Source organism: Diprion similis, chromosome 4, assembly GCF_021155765.1.
Source record: "Diprion similis isolate iyDipSimi1 chromosome 4, iyDipSimi1.1, whole genome shotgun sequence".
Taxonomy (NCBI): Eukaryota; Metazoa; Arthropoda; class Insecta; order Hymenoptera; family Diprionidae; genus Diprion; species Diprion similis.
In genome coordinates this window covers 26,042,591-26,059,793 of record NC_060108.1, presented here as the reverse complement: position 1 = coordinate 26,059,793, position 17,203 = coordinate 26,042,591, and the positions used below count along the sequence as shown (strand labels likewise).

Sequence of the window (17,203 nt, the reverse complement as noted above, 5' to 3'; positions counted from 1 at the left end):
TACGCTGCGAGCAACGCCTGAGAAGTTAGAGGCGGAAAACTGCTTATTTTCGTCCTCATTTCTCCGCTGTTTGTCCCACGCTCTTTTGCATGTGATTTTTGAGTTCCTGGGGGTCGACTTACTCCGGAAAGGGTCATACAAATCGATTCCAGAACGAGAAATTTCCGGCTCCGAAAATGAGGAAAAAACTAAGGCTAACCCCTTTGGATTTTTGGCCAAAATTTCGACGAGTTTGAAAAGTGCTGCAATTAATTCTTTAGGGCACTATTCCGACGTAATTTTGCGGGAGGAATCGATTAAGCGCAGTCCCAATACGCTGCGAGCAACGCCTGAGAAGTTTGAGGCGGAAAACTGCTTATTTTCGTCCTCATTTCTCCGCTGTTTGTCCCACGCTCTTTTGCATGTGATTTTTGAGTTCCTGGGGGTCGATTTACTCCGGAAAGGGTCATACAAATCGATTCCAGAACGAGAAATTTCCGGCTCCGGAAATGAGGAAAAAACTAAGGCTAACCCCTTTGGATTTTTGGCCAAAATTTCGACGAGTTTGAAAAGTGCTGCAATTAATTCTTTAGGGCACTATTCCGACGTAATTTTGCGAGAGGAATCGATTAAGCGCAGTCCCAATACGCTGCGAGCAACGCCTGAGAAGTTAGAGGCGGAAAACTGCTTATTTTCGTCCTCATTTCTCCGCTGTTTGTCCCACGCTCTTTTGCATGTGATTTTTGAGTTCCTGGGGGTCGATTTACTCCGGAAAGGGTCATACAAATCGATTCCAGAACGAGAAATTTCCGGCTCCGGAAATGAGGAAAAAACTAAGGCTAACCCCTTTGGATTTTTGGCCAAAATTTCGACGAGTTTGAAAAGTGCTGCAATTAATTCTTTAGGGCACTATTCCGACGTAATTTTGCGAGAGGAATCGATTAAGCGCAGTCCCAATACGCTGCGAGCAACGCCTGAGAAGTTAGAGGCGGAAAACTGCTTATTTCCGTCCTCATTTCTCCGCTGTTTGTCCCACGCTCTTTTGCATGTGATTTTTGAGTTCCTGGGGGTCGATTTACTCCGGAAAGGGTCATACAAATCGATTCCAGAACGAGAAATTTCCGGCTCCGGAAATGAGGAAAAAACTAAGGCTAACCCCTTTGGATTTTTGGCCAAAATTTCGACGAGTTTGAAAAGTGCTGCAATTAATTCTTTAGGGCACTATTCCGACGTAATTTTGCGAGAGGAATCGATTAAGCGCAGTCCCAATACGCTGCGAGCAACGCCTGAGAAGTTAGAGGCGGAAAACTGCTTATTTTCGTCCTCATTTCTCTGCTGTTTGTCCCACGCTCTTTTTCATGTGATTTTTGAGTTCCTGGGGGTCGATTTACTCCGGAAAGGGTCATACAAATCGATTCCAGAACGAGAAATTTCCGGCTCCGGAAATGAGGAAAAAACTAAGGCTAACCCCTTTGGATTTTTGGCCAAAATTTCGACGAGTTTGAAAAGTGCTGCAATTAATTCTTTAGGGCACTATTCCGACGTAATTTTGCGAGAGGAATCGATTAAGCGCAGTCCCAATACGCTGCGAGCAACGCCTGAGAAGTTAGAGGCGGAAAACTGCTTATTTCCGTCCTCATTTCTCCGCTGTTTGTCCCACGCTCTTTTGCATGTGATTTTTGAGTTCCTGGGGGTCGATTTACTCCGGAAAGGGTCATACAAATCGATTCCAGAACGAGAAATTTCCGGCTCCGGAAATGAGGAAAAAAGTAAGGCTAACCCCTTTGGATTTTTGGCCAAAATTTCGACGAGTTTGAAAAGTGCTGCAATTAATTCTTTAGGGCACTATTCCGACGTAATTTTGCGAGAGGAATCGATTAAGCGCAGTCCCAATACGCTGCGAGCAACGCCTGAGAAGTTAGAGGCGGAAAACTGCTTATTTTCGTCCTCATTTCTCTGCTGTTTGTCCCACGCTCTTTTTCATGTGATTTTTGAGTTCCTGGGGGTCGATTTACTCCGGAAAGGGTCATACAAATCGATTCCAGAACGAGAAATTTCCGGCTCCGGAAATGAGGAAAAAACTAAGGCTAACCCCTTTGGATTTTTGGCCAAAATTTCGACGAGTTTGAAAAGTGCTGCAATTAATTCTTTAGGGCACTATTCCGACGTAATTTTGCGAGAGGAATCGATTAAGCGCAGTCCCAATACGCTGCGAGCAACGCCTGAGAAGTTAGAGGCGGAAAACTGCTTATTTTCGTCCTCATTTTTCTGCTGTTTGTCCCACGCTCTTTTCCATGTGATTTTTGAGTTCCTGGGGGTCGATTTACTCCGGAAAGGGTCATACAAATCGATTCCAGAACGAAAAATTTCCGGCTCCGGAAATGAGGAAAAAACTAAGGCTAACCCCTTTGGATTTTTGGTCAAAATTTCGACGAGTTTGAAAAGTGCTGCAAATAATTCTTTAGGGCACTATTCCGACGTAATTTTGCGAGAGGAATCGATTAGGCGCAGTCCCAATACGCTGCGAGCAACGCCTGAGAAGTTAGAGGCGGAAAACTGCTTATTTTTGTCCTTATTTCTCTGCTGTTTGTCCCACGCTCTTTTTCATGTGATTTTTGAGTTCCTGGGGGTCGATTTACTCCGGAAAGGGTCATACAAATCGATTCCAGAACGAGAAATTTCCGGCTCCGGAAATGAGGAAAAAACTAAGGCTAACCCCTTTGGATTTTTGGCCAAAATTTCGACGAGTTTGAAAAGTGCTGCAATTAATTCTTTAGGGCACTATTCCGACGTAATTTTGCGAGAGGAATCGATTAAGCGCAGTCCCAATACGCTGCGAGCAACGCCTGAGAAGTTAGAGGCGGAAAACTGCTTATTTTCGTCCTCATTTCTCCGCTGTTTGTTTCACGCTCTTTTGCATGTGATTTTTGAGTTCCTGGGGGTCGATTTACTCCGGAAAGGGTCATACAAATTGATTCCAGAACGAAAAATTTCCGGCTCCGGAAATGAGGAAAAACTAAGGCTAACCCCTTTGGATTTTAGGCCAAAATTTCGACGAGTTTAAAAAGTGCTGCAATTAATTCTTCAGGGCTCTATTCCGACGTAATTTTGCGAGAGGAATCGATTCAGCGCAGTCCCAATACGCTGCGAGCAACGCCTGAGAAGTTAGAGGCGGAAAACTGCTCATTTTCGTCCTCATTTCTCCGCTGTTTGTTTCACGCTCTTTTGCATGTGATTTTTGAGTTCCTGGGGGTCGATTTACTCCGGAAAGGGTCATACAAATTGATTCCAGAACGAAAAATTTCCGGCTCCGGAAATGAGGAAAAACTAAGGCTAACCCCTTTGGATTTTTGGCCAAAATTTCGACGAGTTTGAAAAGTGCTGCAATTAATTCTTCAGGGCTCTATTCCGACGTAATTTTGCGAGAGGAATCGATTGAGCGCAGTCCCAATACGCTGCGAGCAACGCCTGAGAAGTTAGAGGCGGAAAACTGCTTATTTTCGTCCTCATTTTTCTGCTGTTTGTCCCACGCTCTTTTCCATGTGATTTTTGAGTTCCTGGGGGTCGATTTACTCCGGAAAGGGTCATACAAATCGATTCCAGAACGAAAAATTTCCGGCTCCGGAAATGAGGAAAAAACTAAGGCTAACCCCTTTGGATTTTTGGTCAAAATTTCGACGAGTTTGAAAAGTGCTGCAAATAATTCTTTAGGGCACTATTCCGACGTAATTTTGCGAGAGGAATCGATTAGGCGCAGTCCCAATACGCTGCGAGCAACGCCTGAGAAGTTAGAGGCGGAAAACTGCTTATTTTTGTCCTTATTTCTCTGCTGTTTGTCCCACGCTCTTTTTCATGTGATTTTTGAGTTCCTGGGGGTCGATTTACTCCGGAAAGGGTCATACAAATCGATTCCAGAATGAAAAATTTCCGGCTCCGGAAATGAAGAAAAAACTAAGGCTAACCCCTCTGGATTTTTGGCCAAAATTTCGACGAGTTCGAAAAGTGCTGCAAATAATTCTTTGGGGCACTATTTCGACGCAATTTTACGAGAGGAATCGATCAAGCACTGTCCTAATCCGCTGCGAACAACACATGAAGATTTACTATCAAAAAATATTAAATTTGTGCTGAACTTTTGAAACGAAGGGGAAGGAAAATTACGATTTCACAGCTATGATTTTTTTCAATACATTTTCAATTTATTCAATAAAGCTTAATTCTAGTACATGTGGTCGGGTGTCAGTGTTTGGTCTTCTAACAAGTTGCTAAATAGTTATAAAGTGAATGAACAATTAGAATAAATAGTGCATTATTTGTTGCTCTAAGCAGAATACTTAAAATATCATAGGAGATAGTAGTTTAGGAATTCTGTGAGCACATTCTACGTAGTTTTCATTGAAATCAATTTCCAAATTAATATCTTCGTATACTCTCCTTTTCTTTGGCTGGCTGGTCTACGCCATTACAGATGCCTCCGCTGTCATCCTTGGTGATTTCATTAACTGCACGTCCATTGCTTCTTTTGTCATCTATTATGTGCAGCTTATGGTTCAGTTAGCCAGGAAAGGCTCGCACAAATCGCTCGTGATGCGAAATTGTATTTGCTCTAAGCAAAAGTAAGAATACACGCCAGTTCCAGCTAGAATCAAGCGAAACGGAAAAATTTTTGCCTGACACTACTCGTGGTTTCAGGAGAACATCTGAGCCGAGGAGGTCGCTCGAAAACAAGGACTGACTGATGGATTGATTGTAGTGCTGATGCCGAGGCTGATGCTGTATATCTGAATGCATGCCTGCCTGTTTGTAAAGGCCCGTAGTCACTTGCTGAGCAAGCCATGGATTAAAAGTGACGGCCAATAAGAATAAAATTTGTACTAAGTTTTTAGGAGGAGAGAAAACAAATGACGAACTCATAGGTGCAAAGTTTCAACATCATTTTGTTGAATATGCCTCAATCGTAGTACAAGTAAACTGGTGTCAGTGGATAGTTCTTTAACAATTTGTCAAATAGTAGCACGGTGGAAAACATAGAGAAATGCAAAAGAATAATGATACGTTACATAAGAAATGCAACTGTTATATGGTAAAGAAGAAGTGCAATGTACATAACCTCAGACAGATTATCAAAAACGTTGTTTGAGTGAAAAATGTTATTTGAGATAGTTATAATTATAGTTTATAAGTAGAGTTTAATCTCCGGCTTGCGTGCAGTTGCAACGGCTCTCTGCAGGAAGCGATATGTATAATGTTGTATTGTTACTATCCATAATGTAAGCTGTACTGGAATAAATAATGAGTGAATTGATTCCTTCGTGTTTTCTTTGTATTTCTTGAGCTGTTGGTGCCACTATCTTTAAAATCACTTCTTTGCTATGCTAGATGTTTAATTGGTCTGAAAAGGGTCATTCCACTCGATTTGAAGACAAAATGTTTTTCGCATTAAGATGGAAGAAAAAGAAAGGCAAATGCTACGGATTTTCGGTGAAAATTTTGACGTGTTTGGGGCAACAATCAATCTAGAAGGGATAATACTTTTGAGAGGGTAAATTATTTGCTCCTAAAATAACGCAAACAGTAAGGCTAACTGTGATGTCTTGAGACGTGACGTACGCCCGTAAAATATATAAAAAAAACTTCTAGGAATAACGACCTGTTGTCCTCTTCCTCACTCACATATCATAATATGCCAATAATATATAAGTATCACGCAAATACTATAACTACATCATACGTGCGAGATACATTATCTATTATATCTAACTATTACATAACCATTATATTTGTGCAGCAATAATTATAATAACTACGTGTTCTAACTTTACTTAAATAACATCCTGACAAACTATATCTTACAAATGGAAGTAAATTCAAGTTGAATATTTAGGAGACATAACTAGAGGGCGATAATAACTATTGCCTCAAGTTTCGAATAATGTGCGATGCAATATAATTAAGTACAGCGAGATTTCTGTTTATCATTACACAACTAAATTGATGATCGAGTAAACTGGACACTAAATACGTCAGTCATATTTCTGCAACATTTTACTCAATTAGCTCATTAGTACCATAGGTACAACACAATTATAAAATATTTTGTTACACACGACAGTGAGCTTAGCCAAACATTTTTTTCTTATAGCACAGCTGTATTTATCATGAAGTGTATGTAATATTTAAGCATGCATGCCATTATTTCTGTAAATCCTTCGGGACAAAGAAAATATTGTTCCGCCATGTGGTGTAATTTGCTCAGATGATATTTTGAGTCATTTGGTTGATCACGCATTGTATACCACACTTGAATTGATATCGATTTATCACGAACATTTCACGTGTCTCCTAAGCATAAGCGATTAATATTATTCCAACACTTGAATCCTGGAAATTTATTTAGCGTGAAAACGATAATCAACAGTAAAACCTCGCTTATCCCATCCAATGTACTACATCTTCGGATAATACGGAGAACCTTGGCTAAAGCGGATTTAACCGCTATGTATTATGCGTATGAAATATTGTAGCTTTGTTTGAACACGCATTAACTTATAAAATTTTCTTGCGATTTTTTACATTTCGGGCTATAAACGTAACCGTTCTAATTTTGAAATCGAGGGTAGAACATCAGAATGGCTTGGACTGTACAAGCTTTCCGTATGATCTGAGATTTCACATTTTAGAGAATAATAATTATTCACACCAGAAAACGTCTTTAGAATGGCATCAAAATCTGGGAAACTTACTTCCGGCTCATACTCCCATTGATCATTTGTTAGTTTTTATCTTCACATAAAATATCTCTTATGTTTACAGAGAAACAAAACTTGATTGGAAATAGTATTTTTTCTTAGTTTCGGTAGTGACAGCATATTACTGATATATTTTTGGAATGAACACTGTCCAAAAGTAGTTCGAGATGCAACCCCTCGTAATAAATATATATTTCCAATGATTGTATCAAAACTTAGGCACGACTAGAAAATTGAACTGCTTTATCAGTTCAGAACGACATTGAGAAACATCGGTAGGGCCTGTGTAAGCATAGGCTTACCCCTCTCGCCGCTTGCCCCTTAGAAGCGCTTACCTACTTCCTAATATGATACAAAGAACATGTTTTATTTGCGCTCCCCCACGCCGGAAACCAATAAATGATTACGAAATACGGTATCAATTATTCGTATAAATAGCACCGAAAACAGAGTTCCAAGCGACGAAGAATTCGATTGCCACGATGTGTGCGCTGCAGCTAGTCTTCCTCATCCTTGCTGCTACGGCATCGATTAATGCAGTCACGTATAATGTCACCAAACCAACAGAGTGGTGGCAAACAAACGTCTTGTATCAAATCTGGGTCGAATCCTTCAAAGATAGTGATGGCGATGGAAAGGGCGATTTAAATGGTAAGTCAGCCTGCTTTTTTAACAGTGATAACATTTCTGTTTGTTAATTATTTCATAGATATGTGCGTTGAAGGAAATACAGTTTTCCTGGCATCGATTTTTCTGACTATGCTCCTACAATCATTACATAGGTATCACGAGCAAATTGGATCACTTCGTCGACATGGGCGTAACGTGCATTTGGCTGCCACCCATATACGGGAGCCCCATGGTTGACACTGGCTACGACGTTTCCAATTTCACTACGGTGAACTCACTTTATGGGACACTTGAGGATTTCGAGGCACTGGTAACCGCGGCCCACGAATTGGGACTCAAAGTGATCATTGATTTTGTTCCCAACCACACGAGTGACCAACACGAATGGTTTGTCAAAGCAAAGCAGGGCATCGATCCATACTACGATTACTACGTCTGGAACAATGGAGTTTATTACGGTGACTATCTTAGCTATCCAACCAATTGGTTAGATGATTTTGGCAGTGGCACTGTTTGGGAATGGGTCGACGAACGCGAAGCTTATTACCTTCACCAGTTCGGCGTGTTCGAAGTCGACCTTAACTGGAGGAACCCTCTAGTCATGAAAGAAATGAAAGTACGATACATACTTTGTTTTGAATTACCTACATTCCATTGTTCGAGACAGCAATAAATTACCGGAAATATCATCAAATTCCAGGAGGTCCTCACGTTCTGGCTTGATCTTGACGTAGACGGCTTTCGTATCGACGCGGTGCCTTATTATATAGAGTCTGATACTCTGGAGAACGAAACTAGGTCCGACAAAGATGTCGATTCAACCGATTACTTCTATCTGAACCCCACCCAAACAAAGGATCGACCAGAAAATTATCCTATCGTACAAGAGTGGAAGGAGCACATAAACAATTACACAGCCGCAAAGGGTGACGACAAGGTGCGGTTCATCTGCACAGAAGGATACTCTGCCATTGATTACGTTATGAAATGGTACGATTACGGTGTTGACTTCCCATTCAACTTTTTCTTGGTCAAAGACGGAGATATCGTCAACGACGTTATTATGGATACAGCGGAGGACATCTACAACATATTCATCAATTGGCTCGACAATATGCCTTCGGGTAAAACAGTTAATTGGGTGGTAAGTAATAGTTGCATTTTTCAACCTTCGTTTCGTCAATTTTCCATGATCGGTGTGTCTTATGACTCCCATTTATACGCAGTTAGGGAATCACGACTTCTCTCGAGTCGCCACACGTGTCGGACTGTACCGAACTGATGGACTTCATCTGTGCGCACTTTTGATGCCTGGTGTTTTCACCATGTACAATGGCGATGAGCTTGGTATGACTGACACATATCTCACATGGGAAGAAACAGTTGAGCCTCGAGCTTGCAGTATGACTAATACAACTTACACTAAGTACTCGCGAGATCCCTGGCGCACTCCTTTCCAATGGGATAACACCACTTCTGCCGGTTAGTATGCCCCGTTTTTCTTGTTCAAAGGCAGTAACTTCAATCCCTAAATGACAAGTCTTTGTACTCAAGTGTCTTGAAAATTTCTTTGAGAAATAGTATTTGGATCGACAACTTTCAGGTTTCTCTACAAACTCTACTCCTTACCTCAAGGTCAATCCGAATTACTTGACTGTAAACCTTGCCACTGAAAAAGAGGCGGATTTCAGCCATTATAACAATATTCAACAAGCTATTGCTCTACGTAACACCACCGTATGGAGAGAGGGAACAGTCGACATCGAAGTTATTGAGGATCAAGTGGTAGGTATTGCTAGGCAACTTAATGGTGAGAAACCGATAGTTGTGTTGATGAACTGGATGAATTCCTCCGTCACGTTCGACTTGGACAATTACTTTGATGGTCTGCCTGATGAGTTGTCACTTGAAATCGCTGATATCTATTCCGGATTGAGTGCGAAAATTGGGTAAGTTCACCATTTGTTGCTGACAAGTGTAAGTAACCGAGTTTGCTGGTGAAAGTATTTTCATTATGAAACCTTTAACTTTCAGAGATACGTACAACAAGTCAAGTATAGAACTTCCCGAGCACGGCTCAATGGTTTTGCTCGGTACAAGTTCGTAGTGCTACGGCTGAATATATCCGTACCATTCTGGTGGTGCAATATTTTGGCAACAAACGTACTGAAAGGTTTTAGAACTTTTGTCGCGGACATTGTGCGAAACTCACCTCAAACCAGATTCTAAAACACTTGAGATTCATCAACCAGTGATATTCCCACGCAAGTAATAACTGCGAGAAGTATTTCAGATTTATTCAAAGTTGCAATTCCGTAACCGGCAAATAAAGATATATATATGAACTATTACTTCAAAAGTGCATGGCTGTTAATACCTATACAATCATAGAACACACATTTTTTCCTACACAATAAGTCCTTCCTTTTTTTCACGAACGATCATGACTCTGTTTCCTTGACTTGCCTGTCTAATAGCAAAACCAAGAACACTTATCGAACTAATCAGATTAAGTTTGAAAAATCACGTTACACTATCTATATGCTAAATTTTGTCGACTTGGAAAATTCACTAATAAGTACACTCTTAAAGTACTTGGCAAGAGGATTTTGCATCGTAGATGCTTTTTTGGGAGACGATAATATAGGACACTGCATTATTTATTTGGGCACACGCGTGGAGTGATGGTGACAGCAGATTTGATTTGTGCGACACAGCAGGCGCCGCTTGAAATATAGAGTTCAGTGTGAATTTCTCTCGTCCATTTTCGGTTACGGAAAGTCCCATTAGGCTAGCAGTCTTTATAGATCTTCAGTCAACGGCGTCAACGCACTCATTGAGATAATTCCATAGAGTCCAGTAGAGTAACAGGCAGTAGATATCGCAATCAACTCATTCTTTACAATCACGAAATGTTCTTGGATGGTCTCCTAATATTAGAAGAAATTCTCGACTATGGATATTTGATTTGCGTTATTTTAAATGAGTCCAGTATGCGACGAAGCACTTTTTTTTTAGGATAACAGGCACGTGTGTAGTCATACCGCATTGACAACGCGAGCAATCAACCAATCTATTCCTATTTTTGCGCCACCTCCTGTGCTTAGATATTCCCCTGATAGCGGGGGCAGTTTTCAATCAACTTCAGCAGCTGTTTGAGTCTTTTTGCAATCTTCCAGACTCGATTTCAGTAGGTCATGTTTACGTCATGTTGCAATAGGAAACGATCCGATCGCTCATCGCCTAATGTTTGTGATCAGACCACCCGTTTAAGATGTTCCAGTTCATATCCGAATACTTTCCGATCTTTGTTACTGATCTGATTATGAATTAGACAATCAATGAATCCACTCAGTATATAATGGACTACAGTTGTTTAGCAAGGTTCATGTGTGATATGCTGAGACATATAAAATAATGCCACATTATTGGGGGAGAACTAATCAAATGCTAACTCAAAAATAGGAAAAGGGTCACATTAGAGAATAATACTACTGATTACTGATTGCTTCAGATCGCTGACTGTGAGTTACCCCAATATTTTACTAAAAAGTCGGTCTTATGAAACTTCACGGTTCAGATCAATCGAATGGCAAGTTACCGACGTTTTGAAGAATAACCAGTAAGTGAGCACTTGACATATTAGCACGGTCTTAATTAATATAATCTTTATCAAAATTATTAATTTTCCTTTTCTATCTAGAGCCTTAGACGAAGATAAAAATCTAGTGTTACACTTACCAATGTCTTCTTTTACCAGTAAACACTTATACGAAATTGCTGAGATTACCGACTAGCACTTCGCCCACTTTGCCTCCCTAACGGGCAAAAAAATTGTCTAGGACTGCGTTTCCTCAATCTCTATGTTCTACTAGCTTTGAAAAGATAGCCAAGTTCAAGAATTGTCAACTAAAATAGGGCGAGCGTGTTATGTCTCAATTCTCAGTCATCAATGGGCATTTCGCCAAGGTAAATATTCCCTACATTATCGACTGTTTTTTTTTTTCGTAATGGTAAGTCGAAGCGAAGCAGTTGCCGACATGACCTTCAACCGGAAATTAGTTCCGAAAACCCATTTCGTCCCAGACATCGCTAGTAGTCCAGGAAGGCGAAAAACTTGACTCTCGTTTCTTTCATTGTCTGCAGAGCAAATGTCAACCGCGTGCCGAGATTTGAACTGTCAGTGTCAGCTAACGATTGAAATTAGCACGATAATTTACAGTTTTAAGTCGGCAGAGTAATATTAATAATATGGGGCTGTTAACAGTTCTCAAAAAGTTGAAGCAGAAGGAAAAGGAAGTTAGGATACTGATGCTGTAAGTATTTTCAAGTTGCCCGACGTAGATCCTTTTTGAGGTTATATTACTTTCATACCGATTCAGAATTTCCATATTAGGAAGTAATAAAACGACTCGAGAAGTTTGCATAGATCTTAATATTCAAGACATCAAAATTCATTGCAATGTCTGATGATGAACGTCTGTTTTCTAGGGGATTGGACAATGCGGGGAAAACTACGATACTGAAAAGAATAAACGGAGAACCAATCGACACAATTTCTCCCACATTAGGTTTCAATATTAAAACACTGGAGCACCGAGGCTACAAACTGAACATATGGGACGTCGGAGGGCAAAAATCCCTCCGTTCTTATTGGCGTAATTATTTTGAATGCACGGATGGTTTGATATGGGTTGTGGACAGCGCTGATAAGAGACGCTTAGAAGACTGCAAAGCTGAGCTGGTGAAACTTCTACAGGAAGAGAGACTGGAAGGTGCCAGTCTGCTGATATTCGCCAACAAACAGGATCTTCCAGGAGCTCTTTCAGCACCTGAAATTGCCGAAGTGCTAGATTTGTCGTCAATAAAATCCCACCATTGGCAGATCTACAAATGCTCAGCTGTCACAGCCGAAAATTTGCTTGAAGGAATAAACTGGATAGTCGACGACATCGCAGCTCGGATATTCTACCTTGATTAATACCACAATGTCGTTATAGCGTTAAGATATTGGTATTTATTGTGAATAAATTTTTTATGTATTCTGATGAGAAATTCACTGGCTGAAATAATTAGCAAAAAAGAACTACGAAAATATAGCGGAACTGAAAAATTATTCCGTTTGCAATTTGTAATATTGTTACAATACATTAATTGATCTCTGATTTGGATTATAACTATATCGATTAAAAATGGATGATATGGTTCTACGATTTTTTTGTTACCAGACATACGGCCTCTTCGTGCTCGACCATTTATTATTTGACGATTGCAATCTTTTTTAGAGGGCTGTGTGTTTGAACATCACTGTTATAATTATCTATAAGTACGTTTTTTACAAATTGTCTAGAAAACTGTATAAATTAGAGGTACGCAATATACGCAAGATCGATTTTTACGTTTATAGGCTTAGTCTTAGTATGGACTGACTAGGCATAACACTTTGCTAGCTTTTATATTGTGCTTACACTGTGCCAATTGTTCGTCCTGTTAATTTGATTTAAATAATAACACTTACAATTTTTTACTGCAAAGATTCTTTCTCAAAACTTGTTCCACCAAGTAAACCGCCAATATTAACTTATTGATGGGCAAAATGACGAAATTTATTGAAATCCCTGTACAGTGATATTCTAATATAAAGTTTACGATAGTGAAAATATTCCATGAAATACCGAGGATATTATCTCCCTGCACCATAATTCCAACGTCTAGTTTTACCACGACAAATCACCAGTTTCGATTTTTCATTTCTCAATTAGTATCGAGGCTTAGATATTCGCTGTAATGAAATATTATTGATTATTTTTCATTTTTCTACGAACTAATGCAGACATTAGACCACCATACCTATATCCATCTCCATATTCTTCTTCATCTTCAAACTCATCGGTCTCTCCTTCTGTGCCGGAATTCGAGACGAATAATTTCACCGTCTTTGCCGACTTTACTTTAGACTTTTTAGTTGAACCTTTACGCCCCTGAAGTACATCGTCAACTTGTTCTTTCCTTTTTTCATTATCTAGCTTTTTCCGCTTTCCTTTCTTTTTCTTAGGCGTCGGGGGTGGAGGAGCGATTGTATCGGGATACTGCTGAAGGTAAAAGGCTTTCATCGCTGCCTGATCTACTTTTTTATTTGCTCCAGGAAACGCAGTCATGAGTGCATGGATCAGTGTTTCGGATAATTTTATTTTGAAGCCTTTAACCAATTCTTTAAAATTATCTGTAAATGCAAGTTTAGAAGAGCATAATCCAGCGTATATTTTAAACTCCAAAGTGCGATAAACTCCGTGCGAATATTTTAGTGTCACTAAAATTACCTACCTCTGCTGTTCAATTTTTCTTCCAGCGATAAAATAAAGTGTCCAAAATCCTTCCGCTGTTTCTTCTTCTTCGGTTTCATTCCCTCGAATATTGCACGTTTGAAAAATATTTTCTTCTCGTCGGGCCCGACAAGCTTATGATTACTAAATATTCCACCCAATTTTATCCGAATCCAGGATCGATTGGTCCGAATGTTCTCCAAGTCTGGCAAAACAGTTTTGTTAATCCAGACGTTCTCCAAGTTAACGTGGCGCAACTCAGTCCTTGGAGATTGCTCTGGAATTAGAGCATGAACGAGAGCTAATCCTCCAGCTGATTTCAGGGGATTATCCCCTAGGTAAATATCTTGAAGGCCAACATTTTTCGCCAATGAATTTGCAATTGTAACTGCAGCCTGCTCGTCAAATCGATTTCCTGCGGAACCATGACACAAAATGAGCATTTAGTTGCAGTCAGAACATACGATTTCCCGAAGAAACACAACTGCCACTACATTTATTGTAAAAAGTTGTGCGGCTTGAGTGGATTTTTTTTTAATTTACTTTAACTTTCTGAATATTGATTTATCGTTTATTAGAAGAACTATGCGTGCATTACCACTCATATTCAAGGACAACAACGTCTGATTCTGCTGCAGAAAGGTACCCAGAGGTACCAAGGCTTCTTTGCCGAGAGCATTCCAGGATAGATTAAGAGAAAGTAGTGTTTTGTTCTCGATAAGTCCCTTGAAGAGTCCGTTCGACGCTTCCTTAGTAAAGAGACCATTCCACGAGAGATCCAAGTGTAAAAGATGATTATTGTGAGCCAGCATTGCTTCCAGTGCTTTCGCGCATTCCGTTCCCAGCTGGTTGTCCGACAGATTCAACGTCTCCAGAAGCTGGTTGTTCTCAACGACTGGTGCCAACGAATTGAAACCGTCATCTTTCAATTGGCAGTTACTTAAGTCCAGTTCCACGAGTGACCAGTTCTCCGTTAGGCCCGATAACATACACTTTATGCCTTCGCATCCAATTCTACAGCCACTCAAATTCATGTGACTTAGTATCTCACTTTCAAGTAACAGGTTGTTCAAGTGAACGCAAGCTTCTCGCGTCAACCAATTGTCCTGGAACAGGAGGTCAACTTTTTTCCGTTATGTGCACATTGTCAGAAGTTGACGTGTATAAACATTTAAAGCGATTGTAGTTTAATATAATCTTGAGGGTTACCTTCAGGTCTAAAGATTGCACGGATGTGTTGTTGTACACGGACTGGCAAATGGCTTTTACAGCCCTCGGATCGAGCCCGTAATATCGAAGATTCACTACGTCGGATCTAAGTAGATCATACATACACGCGATGGGTCTCAGATTCGATGTCTTCATCGTGTCGGTGAACCTTTGAATACCGTCATTGGTGTAGATTGGAACGGGATCGTAGAGGATCCAAAATGCTTGAACGTTACCGGGATCATCGGGGATTGGAAAGGCGTTGAAAAGTCTCAGTAGCTTCACCTCAGAGTCGCTTATGCGACTGCTCATCAGACTGGAGGATGATTTTGAGGATGAATTGGAGTATAAGCTTGCATTCTGAATTTCATCTTCCTGAGTGATGATCGTCTCGACCGAGCTCGTCTGCTGATTTTTCTTCGAATCCTGTACATTTGGAGAAAATATATTATATTCTTGTCATACTTATTCGTATTATGAATAATATTTGAATTGAAGGAACATGCAGCCAAGAGTTTTCTAATCGCGTCCGTTTTCTTTTCTTTCTTCCTTCTAAGGAACGATTGTTTCCTCTTCTCAACTTGATGGATATCAAAATCGGTTACACTATCCTGCGAGCACGTGTCCTCGATATCCTTAGCCATCTCTGCTTCCTCATCTTCGTATTCAAATTCGTACCCTTCTACCTGTTCTTCTTGTTTTTCTTCTTCTTCTCCATCTCCCCATACTTGCCATTCGAACTGATCATACCGTATCAAGTCTTCCAATGTACCAGGAACCTGTTGAAAATTTAAAAAATTTTTGCCCATGCTGAAAATTATTGGCTTATTGTAGTACCGAATAGGATTTCAGCTATCAGCTAATGAGGAAAATCACTTGTCTCAAATAGTATTACAGAATACTGTGAAAATAATATCGGAGACAAAATCTAGTATTCAAATACGCTTGCAGCAGCGTGAGAATAATTGAACCTTTCAAGGGTGGACCAAGATGACGGAATTTCTTTCACCGTGAATCGACGAAAATGAAAATTCTAGTCCACCGGCATACCTGCTGAGGTTCTTCCATGACATCTCTTCGCAATGGAAGCTGAATAAAAAATTTTGAAATTTACAGGTTAATTCTGAGAACAAAAACTTGGAACTGTCATTGTGGATTGAACAGCAGGTGCAGACTGAAGTTACTCGCAGTGCTTTCTTCGAACTTTCCTTTCGTGTCCATCCGAAATACCTGAAAAAAATCAACAATAAGTTACAGCTTCGGTGGTTTGTCACTGCGTTGAAGTTTCTTGCACTTTTTACAATCCAATCGATTTTCCGATGGATTTAACCACGCACAGTTCTACGATTACTTGAAAAAGTTCACGGTTGCGTTAATTGTTGACCGAGCGATCGACATTGGGTTGGAAATCTATCCTTACGTTTATTCCAAGTGACTCACATTCCAAGTATTCATCAAGTGTCAGGCAGGTACTTGTCCATTGTATTGTTATTTTAAAAGGTCCCTTGAATCAGCAGCTTACACGGTCGCAAAGCTGACACACCAAGGGTGTACTCCACCTTACATGCTTCCGAGTTAAAACGTCCTTAAAATCGTCACGCCCTGCGAGATTTGTCATTAAGAATTATCTTAAGTAACAGCCAGAAAAATACCACGCATAACGATATGTGGGAATGGATATAATTTTTTAAATAAACGGCCGAGTATTTCACGATTGTACTTTTTATTGAAAATTTTTCTTCATTTTTATTATAGTGGGGTAGAAGGAGCCTATTTACACGCACTCATTCACTCGAAGTTCGAAACTTAAAACTCGGAATTCGAATCACACTCGATGCTTTAATCGACGCTTGGGTTTTTTCTTTTATCTATCTATAAATCTTGACCAAAGGCATTAGTTCTTTCAGCTCCACTTATATAATTAGTTCATTATTAATATATATTCGTTGCACAAGCATTGTTTGTATAATGGATGACATGAATAATTCCGGTATTATATTTCTTGATCATGAATCTGTGATAATTCGGTATACGGAAAGAATTATTGCCATTGATCGCGCAATAATAATATCCTTACAATAAAATAAAAATAATAATACAATATAATATCAATCTATCTATACGTATAATAATAATAATAATAATAATAATAATAATAATAATAATAATAATAATAATATAGTTTTCTATATAAAATAAAAAAATTCTAATATAAAATTTGTTCTTGCGTATATAAACTTATTCTTAACAACTATCGTATGTATAATATGTATATACTGGATGTATATATTGACGTTTTAAAGTCTATACCAT

At 39.6% G+C, this 17,203-nt stretch overlaps 3 protein-coding genes across 3 annotated transcripts; 2 read left to right on the top strand and 1 right to left on the bottom strand.

The window, feature by feature from the left end:
- Positions 1-7,210: 7,210 nt before the first annotated feature.
- On the top strand, positions 7,211-9,771 carry LOC124405529 (alpha-glucosidase-like). Its single transcript, XM_046880492.1, has 7 exons — positions 7,211-7,379; positions 7,511-7,974; positions 8,059-8,502; positions 8,585-8,840; positions 8,962-9,307; positions 9,393-9,467; positions 9,592-9,771. Exons 1-6 carry the CDS (start codon positions 7,211-7,213, stop codon positions 9,463-9,465), a joined length of 1,752 nt encoding a protein of 583 aa, XP_046736448.1. The 3' UTR covers positions 9,466-9,467; positions 9,592-9,771.
- A 1,714-nt stretch (positions 9,772-11,485) lies between these two features.
- LOC124405530 (ADP-ribosylation factor-like protein 2) lies at positions 11,486-12,901 on the top strand. Its single transcript, XM_046880493.1, has 2 exons — positions 11,486-11,674; positions 11,850-12,901. Exons 1-2 carry the CDS (start codon positions 11,610-11,612, stop codon positions 12,337-12,339), a joined length of 555 nt encoding a protein of 184 aa, XP_046736449.1. The 5' UTR covers positions 11,486-11,609; the 3' UTR covers positions 12,340-12,901.
- On the bottom strand, positions 12,415-16,345 carry LOC124405954. The gene is made up of 13 exons (XM_046881222.1): positions 16,331-16,345; positions 16,146-16,231; positions 15,877-15,979; positions 15,786-15,791; positions 15,496-15,669; positions 14,891-15,316; positions 14,280-14,787; positions 13,683-14,096; positions 13,184-13,581; positions 12,918-13,049; positions 12,789-12,845; positions 12,508-12,647; positions 12,415-12,421 (listed from the first exon to the last, which is right to left on the bottom strand). The coding sequence occupies exons 1-13, from the start codon at positions 16,343-16,345 to the stop codon at positions 12,415-12,417; spliced, it is 2,466 nt and encodes an 821-aa protein (XP_046737178.1).
- Between the last annotated feature and the right edge of the window lie 858 nt (positions 16,346-17,203).